Below are 14,248 nucleotides of genomic sequence, written 5' to 3' on the forward strand. Positions count from 1 at the left end.
AGGTGATTTATGCCCTTTATGGATTAAAACCAGACTCTGCATCAACTGTGTAATTTTCCATGGGAGTTTTGCCATGGATCCCCCTCCGGCATGCCACAGTCCAGGTGTTAGTCCCCTTGAAACAACTTTTCCATCACTATTGTGGCCAGAAAGAGTCCCTGTGGGTTTTAAAATTCGCCTGCCCAATGAAGTCTCTGGCGGTTCACCCGGTTCGCAGGTTCGCGAACATTTGCGGAAGTTCGCGTTTGCTGTTCGCGAACCGAAAATGTTATGTTCGCGACATCACTAGTCCCTACCTCTGTTAGTGTAGGGGACATCAAGTTTTCATTTGGGCTCAAGCCTCAGGTGTTTCTAGAACCCAGCAGTGCCCATGGTCACTGCTATATTGAATGTAACATTGCATATATTGTTGTCTATTTATTAAACTGAATTATTAAAATTATGTTCCCAAGAATACAACATAACACAAATTCTATGTTTCGAGTATCCTTAACATGATATAAAAGAGCAAAGAGATATTATGGCTCTCTTGATAGGAAAGAACAGATGTGTGCACAGTTTACTTGAGTGCAGTCAGTAACATCCCTAAATATTTCACAGCCTCCTGCTGGTAAACAATACTCCTTCATAAAACAGGCAAAACAAACCAAGGCGTTCTGTATCTATCTCAATTAATAAAAGAGGTCTTGAATCATTACTCAGAGGCAAAAGATTTTTAAAGAGATTTTTCTTTGCGTTGTGGCTTTGTGCCTGATATAATGGCCTTTCCAAGGTGTCCTGAGGCTAAACAAATGTTCCTCCTGAGACTCTAAAAGGACTGATTTCAATAATTAAATAAATTTTACTCAGGCAGAAACTCTGTAGATAATATAATAGAGCATTTTTAATCAATGTTAACACAGATTGTGATATTTATCACCTACTCTGGTATGTACGTGTGTGTGTCAGGGTGTCAGTGTGTGTTATCTATTTTACCAAACCTGTCTAAGGGTGGTGGATGTTGCTATCTATCTATCTATCTATCTATATAGTTATTAATAAAAAATGTTTTATTTTTTTTTAAAAGTGTAGCAATCACCTTTGTTGCCAATTGAATATTTATGCCGATGGTTTCCTTTTTAGATCTTTGCTCAAGAATTGCTTTGTATAGGTACCTCTATGATACAGGTGTCTCATCTTAGACAGGGTAGACACCTGCCTACAGACGCATGTCCTCTATGGAGTGCCTGTTTTCAGTACTTTATAATGTGCCTTTTTGGAGTTTAAGTGAGCTGATGGGGAGATAAGTATAAAAAGCCCTGGCCAGTATCATCTGTAATCAAGTCAGCCTCTTATGCTTGATGGAAGAGCTGCAATAAAACTCAATGCTATCCAAGCTCCTCTAATGACTGTGTATGAGGCCGAACATGAAGTGAAAAGGATCATTTCTCAGCTGCCAAATAACAACCTCTCATACAGGAAATGCCTTGCAGGAGGAGCGGCAACAGCAATTAGTGCTGCAAATCACACAGTGTATTATAGAAAAGCACTGAGTGATGCACATTGTTTAACAGCTCCTGCAGTTCTAGAATCAATCATATGAGGCTGGCAGGACTACAGAAAACATGGTAAGTACTTTGCAAATAACCCTCGTACTCCACATGCCCTAAACACTCTTTTTCCTACCCTAACTAAACCATATATAAATATATTTGACATGCAAATCTGACCTGCCTATTGAGAATAAGAAACTCCCATAGCATTCATTAGGTTCATTAGTAAATGTGATATGCACTTCTTCCTCTCATTTGGCTCAAAAGGGAAAGGCATGAGATGAAGAGGTGGAGGTATTCAGGAGGAGCACATGGATTTTAGAGATGCCATGGGAGACAGTACCAGGAGAGGTGTAGAAAGATTTTGAAGGGGGATTCTGAAAAAGTCTTGTGGACTAGTGTGACAACAGCTCCAGAACAGGAAGTCCAAGGCGATGGTGATGGATGTTACAGATTCGTATACTTTTAACTCATATATACACGCTATGTTGAATATAAATATATCAACTGAGAATCCCAATTGGCACCGTATGCATGCCTTTACACTTGTTAAAACAAGTTATATTTATTATTTGTCCTTTGTATTTATTGTTATTGGAATTTATATAGCACCAATATAACACATTCTATTATTCTCACATAACACTCCATATACCTTCTCCTGCTCACAAGGTACATCTGTACCTCTCTTTAACACCATAACCTTAAAAACCTTAACACATCATATTGCCACATCATAGATTTCTGTATACCTGTTCCTCTCTCTCACATAAATGACACTTTCATATGCTACTATAATGTTAGTGATTCTCACTATCTCACATGATGTTTACAGTACATTTGAAGCTCCCTCTCACGTATTATAACCTGCTATACACCTGCTTGTCTGTGTCTTCGGTACAGCTGCTCCTTTATCTCACTTTTTGTAGCCTTCTGTACAACTTCTCCTCCAAACCATTTATTATCTTATATTAAGATGGTGGGGTGCCAGACCTCTCCCCCAGAGTTTGACTCCTCCCCTTAACTCTGTAGACAACATTGTCTGACCTGTAATATCTGTACACTGAACCGCATGTACTTAATCCATTATTGTAATCCCCATATAATACACAAAGATGCATACAGTACAGGGTTACCTATACAATATTAAGAGGCAGGTATAATATAAAAATACCCACTGAAAACACAAGGTTAGGAACAGTACAAACATATATATACACAATACACAAAATTGAGATACCTATGCAATATACATAGACAGGTACAATACAGAGATACCCATATAAGACAAACAACCCAATTAAAAAAGGAACTACCAATACAGTACACAGAGCTGTTTGCAACACAAATATGCCCATAAAATTCACAGAATTGTATATACTACAGGCATACCCATGCAACAGACAGAGCAGAGTAAAATACCCAGAACTTGGCACAATAATGCCCATAACTATCCCACACAGCCACTGTGATGAACTACACAGAGCTGCAATACAGATAAATCCATACAGTACAAGGTCTCTGTCTAATGCAGTGTTTCCCAACCCAGTCCTCAAGGCACACCTACCAGTCCAGGATTTAAGGATTACCCAGTTTTGTCTAAGGTGTTTTTTCTTTTTTTTCTAAAAACACCTTAGACAAAACTGGGCAATCCTTAAATCCTGGACTGGTAGGTGTGTCTTGAGGACTGGGTTGGGAAACACTGGTCTAATGGTCTAGCTCTCTCTGTCTAACTATAGCTCTCTAGCCCTCTCTGAGTCGCCAGTTCTCATTTTTATGATCTCATTTTCAGTAGTGCTGTCCTATGCCAACTTCAGCTTTTTAGTAAAGGTTGCTGCAGCTGCTGAAGCTATGAAAACATGTCAGCTGCTCCGGATTCACTATTGGTTCTAAGCACACAATTTGTACAGTGTTTAAGTAGAAGGGTGATGATATACTCCTTATTAACTTTAGAGCTTGTGATATCATCAATCTGCAGTGGCAATATAGAGCCAAGAAGTACCTGTGATGCTTAACAGAAGCAGCAAACATTTCATACCGTCATTATCAGAATCAGCTCAGTCCTCAGAGTTACAGCCCCAGTCCCGCAGTGTGTCTTGCTTGCAGACAGGGATTATATTGGGGGAGAGGAAAATATAATCTTATACACTTACATTTGTACTCTCTCTGTGTTACTTCCAAAATGGTGTCTTGCTTCTCTCTCCTTTGGACACCGTAACTCCTTGGTGCTATGAGCTAATGATTGCCCATGGACAAAGAGACCAATAGCATGCCTCAATACATGGCAGAAAGCTCTACTGCCCAAATGGCAAGTCAATGGGATAGCACTGAAACATAGTACAGAATTATTATTTTTTTCTTATTTTGACACACACATAGGCAAGCATGTGAATCCACTTTCTTCCAATATGTTTTAACCTTACTCACCCTCCCTCGGGATCAAAAACCTTACTACACTACTGCCTCTTATTAACGAGCCTCCACTGCTCTCCTGTATACCTGGTCCTCATACCCACTCATGTATTCTCCTGTACTCGTCCTACATCTCATATATAAAAGCCTCCTTCTCATTAACACACAGGGTTCTGTCTGATTAACTGGTGGTTGCAGCTAATCACAGTCCTACAGGATGATACCTACAATAGCCACTAAAATAAGACACTTCTCACATACACATCTGATGCTGATACCACAAATACACACAGAATGCACATCCCAGACTGTTCCATAGATTTTTTTTTTTTTATGAATATTTTTTCTGTTGCTTCCCTTTGCCTTTCACAATGAAGGTTTTGACTATAGAGGGCTCTGCTATTCCATGTATTGAAATGTTTACAGAAACATACACAGTATATTTCTAGATGTGAAAAAGCGACATTTTATACAAACAAAATACACCTTTCCAGAGCTTTAGACAACCAAACACACACATACACAGGATGCGATCAAATTCTCATATCCTAGATCAGTGGAGGGAAACTTTTGGCATTCCAGATGTCTTGGACTACATCTCCCATAATGCTCTTCTAGCCAAAATGCTAGCAAAACATCAGGGGAAATGTAGTCCAAGATCGTCTAGCATGACCCACACACTCTCCATAAAGCAGAAGACACTGCTCACACAGTTTTCTCATATAGCCTACTGATCAATCTCATTTAACGGAACACTCGGATGCCTTCTTTTGGATCAACAGCAAAAAACAAATGTGAGGAAGGCTGAACTTGATGGACGCAAGTCTCTTTTCAGCTATGTAACAATGTAACTATGTAACTCATATTCGTTTTTCCTTTTCCCCATTCTTTCATCACATATACAACAGATTTGTGTCCATGCACTCAATCTGACTGTCAGACAGTACACTGCTCACACTCACAGCTTGTTGATGAATTTTGCCAAGGCTTACACACATATTTCCTCATCTACCTGTTGCTCCTGTAACACTTTGTAATTGTCTCATTTATTGTAAAATTTCCCCTTTTATAATATTGCAAAGTGCTGCGGAATAAATTGGCGCCATATAAATGCCAATATTAATAATTACCTGTATAGGGCTTTGTTTCTCATCGATCTTTAACCAAGTACCAAAGATTCTCCCACCTAAGTACCCCAAAACCAACATTCTCACAGGCAACCCTTCCTACGACCACATAAAGAATATTTCAATTTAAACAGGTACTGATGTAACTTGTTGGTGGGCCTTGTTTATTATACCACAGGCTGAAATAACATCCTCTAGTGTACAAGTTTAATTACAACATTTTCTATCAGAATGGATACATTGAGATTATAATATCCAAGAGTCTCACACTCATTCACAATGGTTTGCGTATTTGTCTGCACACACTCATACAGGTTACTTGCATATGCTTACAATCTGTCAGCTGTTAGACCACTACACATACTGAATGAACACTGGAAAGCTTCACCCATACACACCTGACTTGTGCTGACCCTAATAAACCTTATCTATTTTGGACTCAATCTCAAGAGACACATTTATATCCAAAAGAAAAACAAATGGAGAGAAAACGCAGATTACATTTTCCCAGATAAACATATTCAGTCCATTGGCAGCAATAAACATGCGCACACTAGAAGGAAACAAAAGGTTTAACCCTTTATTACAGCTATAGCAGAGGTGTCCAAATATGGCCCTACAATGGCTGTCAGTGCATTATAAGCCAACAGATGAAGGTCCAAGGATTGGACATCCCTAAATTAGCTGATTTTGTACTTGTTATGATCTACAAGCCTATACATATATAATAATATATAATTCATACAATTGTAAGCACTAGTGGAACGCGGTTAGAATAATAGATTTCAATTCTAGAATAATACATATACACTAATATTATAACACATACTAAGAGTTTCTCATCTGCTCATTGATTAAAGAATAAGCAAAGGTTATGTCAGACGTCAGACATTTTTTATTAATTATTTTTAGGTATTTGCAAAAAAACAATACCACTGGAAAATTATTCACGTATACACTACCTTTATTTCAAATTGTATATCTTGAAATGATACATTCCATCTTATAGAATATAATCTGTATATCATAATACATCAGTTTTTAGTGGACTCGTATGTAAATGACTGTGAATTGTGATAGCTTTATTACAAGGATAAGAGAATTTGGGAGAACAAGCTCCGAGGACTTGTTCCTTTTACTATGTCGGAAGCATTATTGACCAAAATAAAAAATGCAAGTCAAAACCTTGCTAGGTTTAACATAATAATAATAATAATAATAATAATAATAATAATAATAATAATAATAATAATAATAATAAGATATAAGATACTACTTAGCTTTAAGCATGTAAGGAAAGAACACCTTTAATGAGGATCCTAAATATTCTGACCAAAGATGGCAGAGTGACAACAAAATAAGATACAAATGTACAAATGCATATTATTATTATTATTATTATTATTAGTAGTAGTAGTAGTAGTATTAATAAACATAATAATTATAATAATAATTCTGCAGCATTTATGCATTTGAATTCTTCAGTACTTGTTTACAATAAAAACTACATATTTTATGGTAACTTAACCTCATTTTAATGAGCTTCATGTCCCTTATATATAGCATTAAAATACACAGGCTAACATACAAGAATATAGAAAGGGGGAAACATTTTCACTGTACCATACACTTTCTGATATATATCACTATGTGCCAACTTTTATGCATCAGTGGAGTTTTTCGAATACTTAACCTTTTCTGTAAAGTAGAATTTTCTAATTTTATCCCTGGCCATTCCCATTGGACAGGAATGATTGAATTTCTAGCAGTTACATTTATCCTGAACTTTGAGGAATTCCTTTATTAACAAGTGTGTCATATGGCTTTTCCCTAAAGTACCAAACATCTGGCATCCCAGCTGTCAGTGAACTGAAACTCCAAGTCCATGTCTGGTTGTATGTGATAGGAGTTGGAGTCCAGGGCAGCTGCACTGATAGTGGTTGGCTAACTCTGTGATTGTCCTGTTCTCTTTAGGCTAACTAGGCATTGTTTGTGTATAGACAGGCTAATAGAAGAGCTCTCACCTGTCCAGGGCTATAGCAGTCATGGAGTAGATACTGGAGAACACAGCAGATATTGGGAAGAAGTTATGGAATTTGCAATATATGAGCCCATAGTACCAATGGTTGTGAATGGCATAGGTGAAATTGACCACTGTGTTGAAAGCAGACATTGAGGCTTCAGCGAAAGCTAAATTAACCAAGAAGTAATTGGTGACGGTCCTCATCCTTTTGTGTGCTAAAATGATCCACATGACAATGATATTTCCAACCACCGAAACAATGACTATAATGGAATATGCCACAGCCCAGAGAGCTATCTGCCAGGCTGGCTGAAGAAATGGGTTGGTGATGGTGCCATTGATCCCAGTGTCATTGTTCAATGAGGAATTCTGCATGGAGACATTCATTGTCTGTGCGTGTCTGTGTTCAACAGTTTGTTGGAATTCTTCCAAAGATTGTACAGTCCAGTGAACACCAAGGTGGGATCAACTGTAGGGTACCATGGCATTACTTTGAATATGTCCCAATGATGGTGCTTTCTGTATCCAGAGTAATGCAAATTAACAGATAGAGGGATAAGTTGATTTTTTTTTAGAAGGATATAATAAAAAGGTGATGGGTGTTCAGCTCTCAGACCCAGAGATGCAGATCTTGATCAGGTGCTGCTACTGCTGCAGAGAAATGTACAAATTGCACAAATAAAGTAATGGCAATGTTGAATACAGGAGAAGTAGTTTCTGATGAGAAGAGATAAGGAAGGCTGTGCAGTGTCTAACAGCTCAGAGATCAGTTGTGATGTCCCTGTGCTGGCGAGTGCCTGCAGTGTGATTCATGTTTCCAGAGTTATACTATGAGAGGGGGAAATGGGATTTTAAAGTCAGTGTCATAGGGGAGGGCGGGGCTTTGCTGCAGTGGGCGTGGACCCTGGAGACTTGAACCAGGTCCAGGGGTTCCAGGGAGAGAAGCTGTCCTGTTACATTGTGTCACCCTCAGAGATCTGTTACCTTATCTCAGAACGTGCACACACTGTGTCATGCCCAGGGAACAGCCTTACTATATTAACCCTTTTAGTCACAGGCTGTATATAAACATTTTCTGTCACACAGGCTCTTTGTGGAGGCATGCTGAGAGAGAACATTGAAAGTGTGTATATATGCTAACATTTTCAGTTTCTGGGGTTGGTAAAGTGTGCTGATTACTGTGGAAAGGAAAAGTTTATCAAAGACACCTATTTTTGAAAAAGAAAGAAATCATGGACTTTGTGAGATGCGATTGACAGTGGATATGTGTTAACCCTTTCAGTTCCAGATGTTGGTAGAATGTGGTGATTCCCCTGGAACTGATTAAAAAAAATATCCATGATATCAGTCTCTGAAGAGGGGAGATGTGTCTGAGCAGATGAAGCTTGTGGAGGAGGGAGCAAACAGCTGATTTTTCTGTTATTTGAACAATAGTGCACTTGCTGTGTAACAGTTGCAGTGATCATAAGTGAGATCAAGGGATTTCGTGCTTTGTAGATGGTGAATGATTTTAAATGTTCGATTTAGAAGCAGCTGGAGAGGTAACACGGCTGATTTATTCTGTCAGGACATCACTCAGACTCTCTCAGCATTTATACTCAGACTGCCAGTGTGCTCGGTCCCGAGAGGCAAGAGCTCTACTGTTAACAGCTTTAGCAAGACTCTGCGAATCACTGTGTATGTTAGGGTGCAGACAGGCAATGCGAGAGCTAGAGTGCATTCTTACACTGCATGGAGAGGTGAGTGGCACTGCATGGAGGGGTAAGTGGCAGAGAGATTGCTAGCACTGCATAGAGAGGTAAGTGGCAGAAAGACTGCTAGCACTGCATAGAGAGGTAAGTAAGTGGCAGAGAGACTGCTAGCGCTGCATAGAGAGGTAAGTGGCAGAGAGACTGCTAGCACTGCATAGAGAGGTAAGTGGCAGAGAGACTGCTAGCACTGCATAGAGAGGTAAGTGGCAGAGAGACTGCTAGCACTGCATAGAGAGGTAAGTGGCAGAGAGTTGTAAGCACTGCATAGAGAGGTAAGTGGCAGAGTTGTAAGCACTGCATAGAGAGGTAAGTGGCAGAGAGTTGTAAGCACTGCATAGAGAGGTAAGTGGCAGAGAGACTGCTAGCACTGCATGGAGGGTTAAGTGGCCGAGAGACTGCTAGCACTGCATAGAGAGGTAAGTGGCAGAGAGACTGCTAGCACTGCATAGAGAGGTAAGTGGCAGAGAGACTGCTAGCACTGCATAGAGAGGTAAGTGGCAGAGAGACTGCTAGCACTGCATAGAGAGGTAAGTGGCAGAGGCTGCTAGCACTGCATAGAGAGGTAAGTGGCAGAGAGTTGTAAGCACTGCATAGAGAGGTAAGTGGCAGAGAGACTGCTAGCACTGCATGGAGGGTTAAGTGGCCGAGAGACTGCTAGCACTGCATAGAGAGGTAAGTGGCAGAGAGACTGCTAGCACTGCATAGAGAGGTAAGTGGCAGAGAGACTGCTAGCACTGCATAGAGAGGTAAGTGGCAGAGAGACTGCTAGCACTGCATAGAGAGGTAAGTGGCAGAGGCTGCTAGCACTGCATAGAGAGGTAAGTGGCAGAGAGACTGCTAGCACTGCATAGAGAGGTAAGTGGCAGAGAGTTGTAAGAACTGCATAGAGAGGTAAGTGGCAGAGAGACTGCTAGCACTGCATGGAGAGGTAAGTGTCACTGCATGGAGAGGTAAGTGGCAGAAAGACTGCTACTCTGCATAGAGAGGTAAGTGGCAGGGAGCTGTTGGCACTGCATGGAAAGGTAAGTGGCAGAGAGGTGGCTGTAGAAAGCATGCATCAAATGCACGGTAGGTGGGTCAGGGAGCTTGCAGTCAGTACATGGGAAGCTGTAAATCTGCTGAGCCATTCGAGGTGACGAAGCAGAATAGCAGCAGCTACAGGAGACCGATCCGGACAAGGCTCAAGGACTCTCTACATACATTCCCTTATATGTCGGTTGGTTATTGCTGTGGGTTACTCTGTGGGTGTTTGTGGATACAAGATGTCTGTGAGTGGGGAGAGGGATGAGTCTGATTAACCCCTTTCTTATCGGGGAAACAATCTGCCGACATTCTATAGCGTGTTGTAAACCCTCTCCAGGATACAGTTCACCCTTTCTCTGCTGGGGAATGAATGGTGAGGGTTACCAAGGGCAAATGCTTTTAGAGGGCAACTAGTAACAATTATAGCTGCTGCAAAAGGCTTAATGTCAGCACCTGGTGCTCTTAAAATATAAGGACATCGTCGCCTGTGCCAGTAAATGTAAAGAGTCCCTGACAGATGCACACACTGCTATGTGTTCACACACACACACAGGCGGCAATACTAGGACCCAGTGATCATTACATACTGTCACTGCCAAACAATGAGCACACTAAACACAGTATACCTACTACTCAAACAGGAGGAGACTGTACACAATGTATCACTATTTGTCTCCCATCACTGTAACTCATTGCGAGCTGTTGTGTTTATACAATACAAAAATATTAGTGTGCTCACTCAGTGAGTGGAGTAGAGATCTAATCCAGTGAGTGGGTTTGTGCTCACTATGTTATCCACAGACTGTGAGTGTATGTCATTGAATGAGATTAAAACTGACACTAAAATAAAGAGACTTTGGGGAATTCAAAGTGAGCTGAAATTAAAGCATGATATTTTTTTCTAATCATGGCCTTAAATTATAAATTCACTTGAAATTCACCTGTCAGGGTTTTTTACTAAAGTGAAAATTGTTCTGAGTTTAAAATGAATTTTATATTTAAGAAAAAAGTAACTGATTTGGAGAATGTTTCCATTTCAACGGCTTTGTCCTTTAATGTATAATTCACTTAGAGCTCACAATGAATTTCTAACAATTCTCACTTATGGCCATGGAATCACTGACTTGGAGTAGCAGGCAAGCGAGGGGCGGCTTGGCCGGTGTGGAGATCAAGGCCAGATCTCCTGGTGTGGGACTGAGCAAGTCAACAGGGGAGATCTCGATATTGTATCATAATGTTGCCACGGATTGCCACGTCAACGCTCTGATACAATTCCCCAGTGCTCTTATACAATCCCACCCATCACAGCCCTTGTCATCTGACCACTGCCCCTATCTACCTATTACAGTATCTACACTTCCCTTTTCCACAACCATAGCCGCTCCCCTGACTCTTCATACACACAACAGTCCCTGTCTCTCCCAAAACACACACACACTAGTCCCTATCACCCCAAAATGCACACTACAGCCTCTATTGCTTGCACACATACACTACGGATCTGATTCTCCATACATTCTATGCAGCTCCCTTTTGCTTCCCAAAACACACACTATAGTCCCTATAAACCCACTGTCCTTGACAACAAACACACAAAAAGGCCCTTTCCTACCAAACACACACACACTACAGCCACTATCCCCCTTAAAACACACTACAGCCCCTATTAACATACATCCCCTTTTTACATGCCCACACACTTACTACCCCACAAACAGCCCCATCCATACACAACTCAGAACAACACAAGCAGCAGCACCTCACACATGCACGCAACCCTTAACCCCTTAAGGACACATGACGTGTGTGACACGTCATGATTCCCTTTTATTCCAGAAGTTTGGTCCTTAAGGGGTTAAAGCAGCTTCCCCAACATACACACAAACATCCCCAAACGTAGCATCTCCACAACACATAAATATTCCCACACGCAGCCACCCCACACATACACAAACATCCCTAAACGCAACATCACCACAGCACACAAATAATCTCACAAGCAGCATCCCCCCCACACACAAACATCCCCACTTCACACAAATAAACCCATAAGCAGCATCCCCATAGCTACAATGCACTGTCAGTGTGGCATGTTCAGTGAGATGATAACCTACTGTCATGTTCATGAATAACTTCATGATAACCCAATGAGCAGAGAATGCCTGACTGCGCATGCACCATACACACAGCTTTTACACTGATTTATGTTAGAGTAAATATCTATAATAGATATTTTACATTTGATTAATGCGACTCATGGGATCACACTGTTGTGATTTCTCTCTAAATGTTCAGTAATTGGTGCACGGATATAGTTTTTAAAGCAAACATTGATGAAAGAACTGCTATATCAAGTTATATCAAGTACGTACATTGATGGGCATAAAAAGAATAATGTCTTCTTTTCATACATTTCTATAAATACTCAAAACTCTAATCTAAATTGTAATCTTCTGAGAATAGAATTTTTCTCAAATATTGACTGACGTGCTATAAATATTGTATTGTATACCCAATTCAAGAGATTTATGTTAAATAACTGATTCATCCAGCTGGAGCAACATGAATAGGAAAATGTGATTTCCAAGAACACAACCAAAGTGTATTTTTCTCCCTTTATAAAGAGCCAACCTCTTTACATTGCAGCACCAAGTTTGCCTCCAGTGGCTGTCTACCATTCATAGTTTCTGGACTTTTGGTCCAGTAACTGATGCTGGACATCCTCACACTCTGCATGAGGACATGCAGCGTCAGCTTTTTCCACATAGGAAAGCATTCATTTTCCGCGCACTAGCGCCATTCGTCGCGGGATACCAGAGGAGGTAAGTAAGTAAATAAAGTTTTTTTTTTTAACCCTGTATTCCTTTATTCAAGTGGGAGGGGGATAGAAGGGGGCAGCGGGGAAGGCCTTTGTATTCCTGGAACTATAGTATCCCTTTAGGAAATTAACAGTGCATTGCAAGTAACTCAGCCACTTCAGTTTGTAATAGTGTTTATGCTCATTAGAACTGGAACTGTCCTGCCAATTTAATGGAAAACCATTTAGGAACATTTTGATACAACTTGAACTTATTCCAGTTCCCAGTAACAGCTTCCATATGGCCACCTTGTTAACATGTAATTAATATTATCAATATTAACTGTAGGCCATCCTGGATAACAGTGACTGGCTGAGAGTGTTGAGTCAATCAATGTGGCTCAGTTTGGATAAAATAGACATTAAGAGTGCACATTTACATGATCAATGTAGCTGAGGTAAAGTAGCAACCGAATGCCAAGTTTGACAATAAAATTAGGGGATGGTGCCAGGGTGCACTATTCAGTATCACCAAGACAGTAAGTACCCTTGGAAAATGGAAATAATCTCTATTTTGCATTGAATCAGTTAATCATGCTATATGCTCTATTGACAGAAATACAACTTAGCACTCAAAAAAATGGCGGTTATACTGCATGTGTTCTCATAAGCGTGTAAGTGTTAAAGAGCAAGCCTATATTGCAATAGATTTTCTGTTTGAAGTTTGATTTATTCACGCTAGAAAGCAGGGCTCAATCATTTTAAGTGAAGCAACATTGATTGAGAATAAAAATAAAATAAATGATCAAGCTCTTCCTTGCTCCATCTGCAATATTATTTGCAAGTATTCTTCAAAGAATTGGTTACTAAGCAGCTAAGCGTCACAGAGGATTCAAAGGTAATCATGTTTTAATTGCCATTAAAAATAAAATTGCATAAACTGCAACTTACAAAAAGAAAATTTTCAAAGATAATGCTTTCAAAAAGGACATATTAGTTAACCTTTGACACACCACCGTCTTGCTTGCTTTTAGACTACACGATGAATATTTTGTGCTGGTTATATCCCTTTTTTGAATCCTTACATGCTTTATGATACAGCATAATCTCCCCCTCCCTTTTCCCGTCCCCCTCCAAAGAGGCGACAATATCATCACACGAAGAATAAAAGCTTCATGTAATTCAGTCAAGCATGTTGGTCAAATCATTATAATAGCTCGTTCATCTATATGATTGCAGTTTGGGTTTATAATTATCATTTCACTGGTAAAGCAGTAATTGCAAGCATGAAAGACAGTAAGACACCGGCAATAAAATTTAAAATAAATACAAATTTGCCAGAGGAGTAAAACATACATTCCCTATGTTAATTGGACATTTTAAATGGGAGCTAAGTGCAAATCAGACATGTAAATTGAGAGCATTTTTTAAAAAATAGCTTGGCGAGTTAACTACATCTAATATGAGATATAAGTAATTTGATAGGTGTATAACATACAAAGGTGACATCATTCTCATCATTTCAAGGTCTGGACATTGGGCATAGTTACAGAAATTCAGCGGATTCTGACAACCAAACAGAG

The 14,248-nt window shown here is 39.9% G+C and overlaps 1 protein-coding gene across 1 annotated transcript in view; it reads right to left on the reverse strand.

The window, feature by feature from the left end:
• Nucleotides 1-7,902, reverse strand: part of LOC134603055 (substance-P receptor) — a 226,122-nt gene extending 218,220 nt beyond the window's left edge. The window contains exon 1 of the mRNA XM_063448667.1: nucleotides 7,096-7,902. Within this exon, the coding sequence (XP_063304737.1) occupies nucleotides 7,096-7,481 (386 nt within the window). The 5' untranslated portion in view covers nucleotides 7,482-7,902. The remainder of the gene's footprint in view (nucleotides 1-7,095) is intronic.
• Nucleotides 7,903-14,248: the final 6,346 nt, after the last annotated feature.

Source organism: Pelobates fuscus, chromosome 3 (genome assembly GCF_036172605.1).
Source record: "Pelobates fuscus isolate aPelFus1 chromosome 3, aPelFus1.pri, whole genome shotgun sequence".
NCBI lineage: Eukaryota > Metazoa > Chordata > Amphibia > Anura > Pelobatidae > Pelobates > Pelobates fuscus.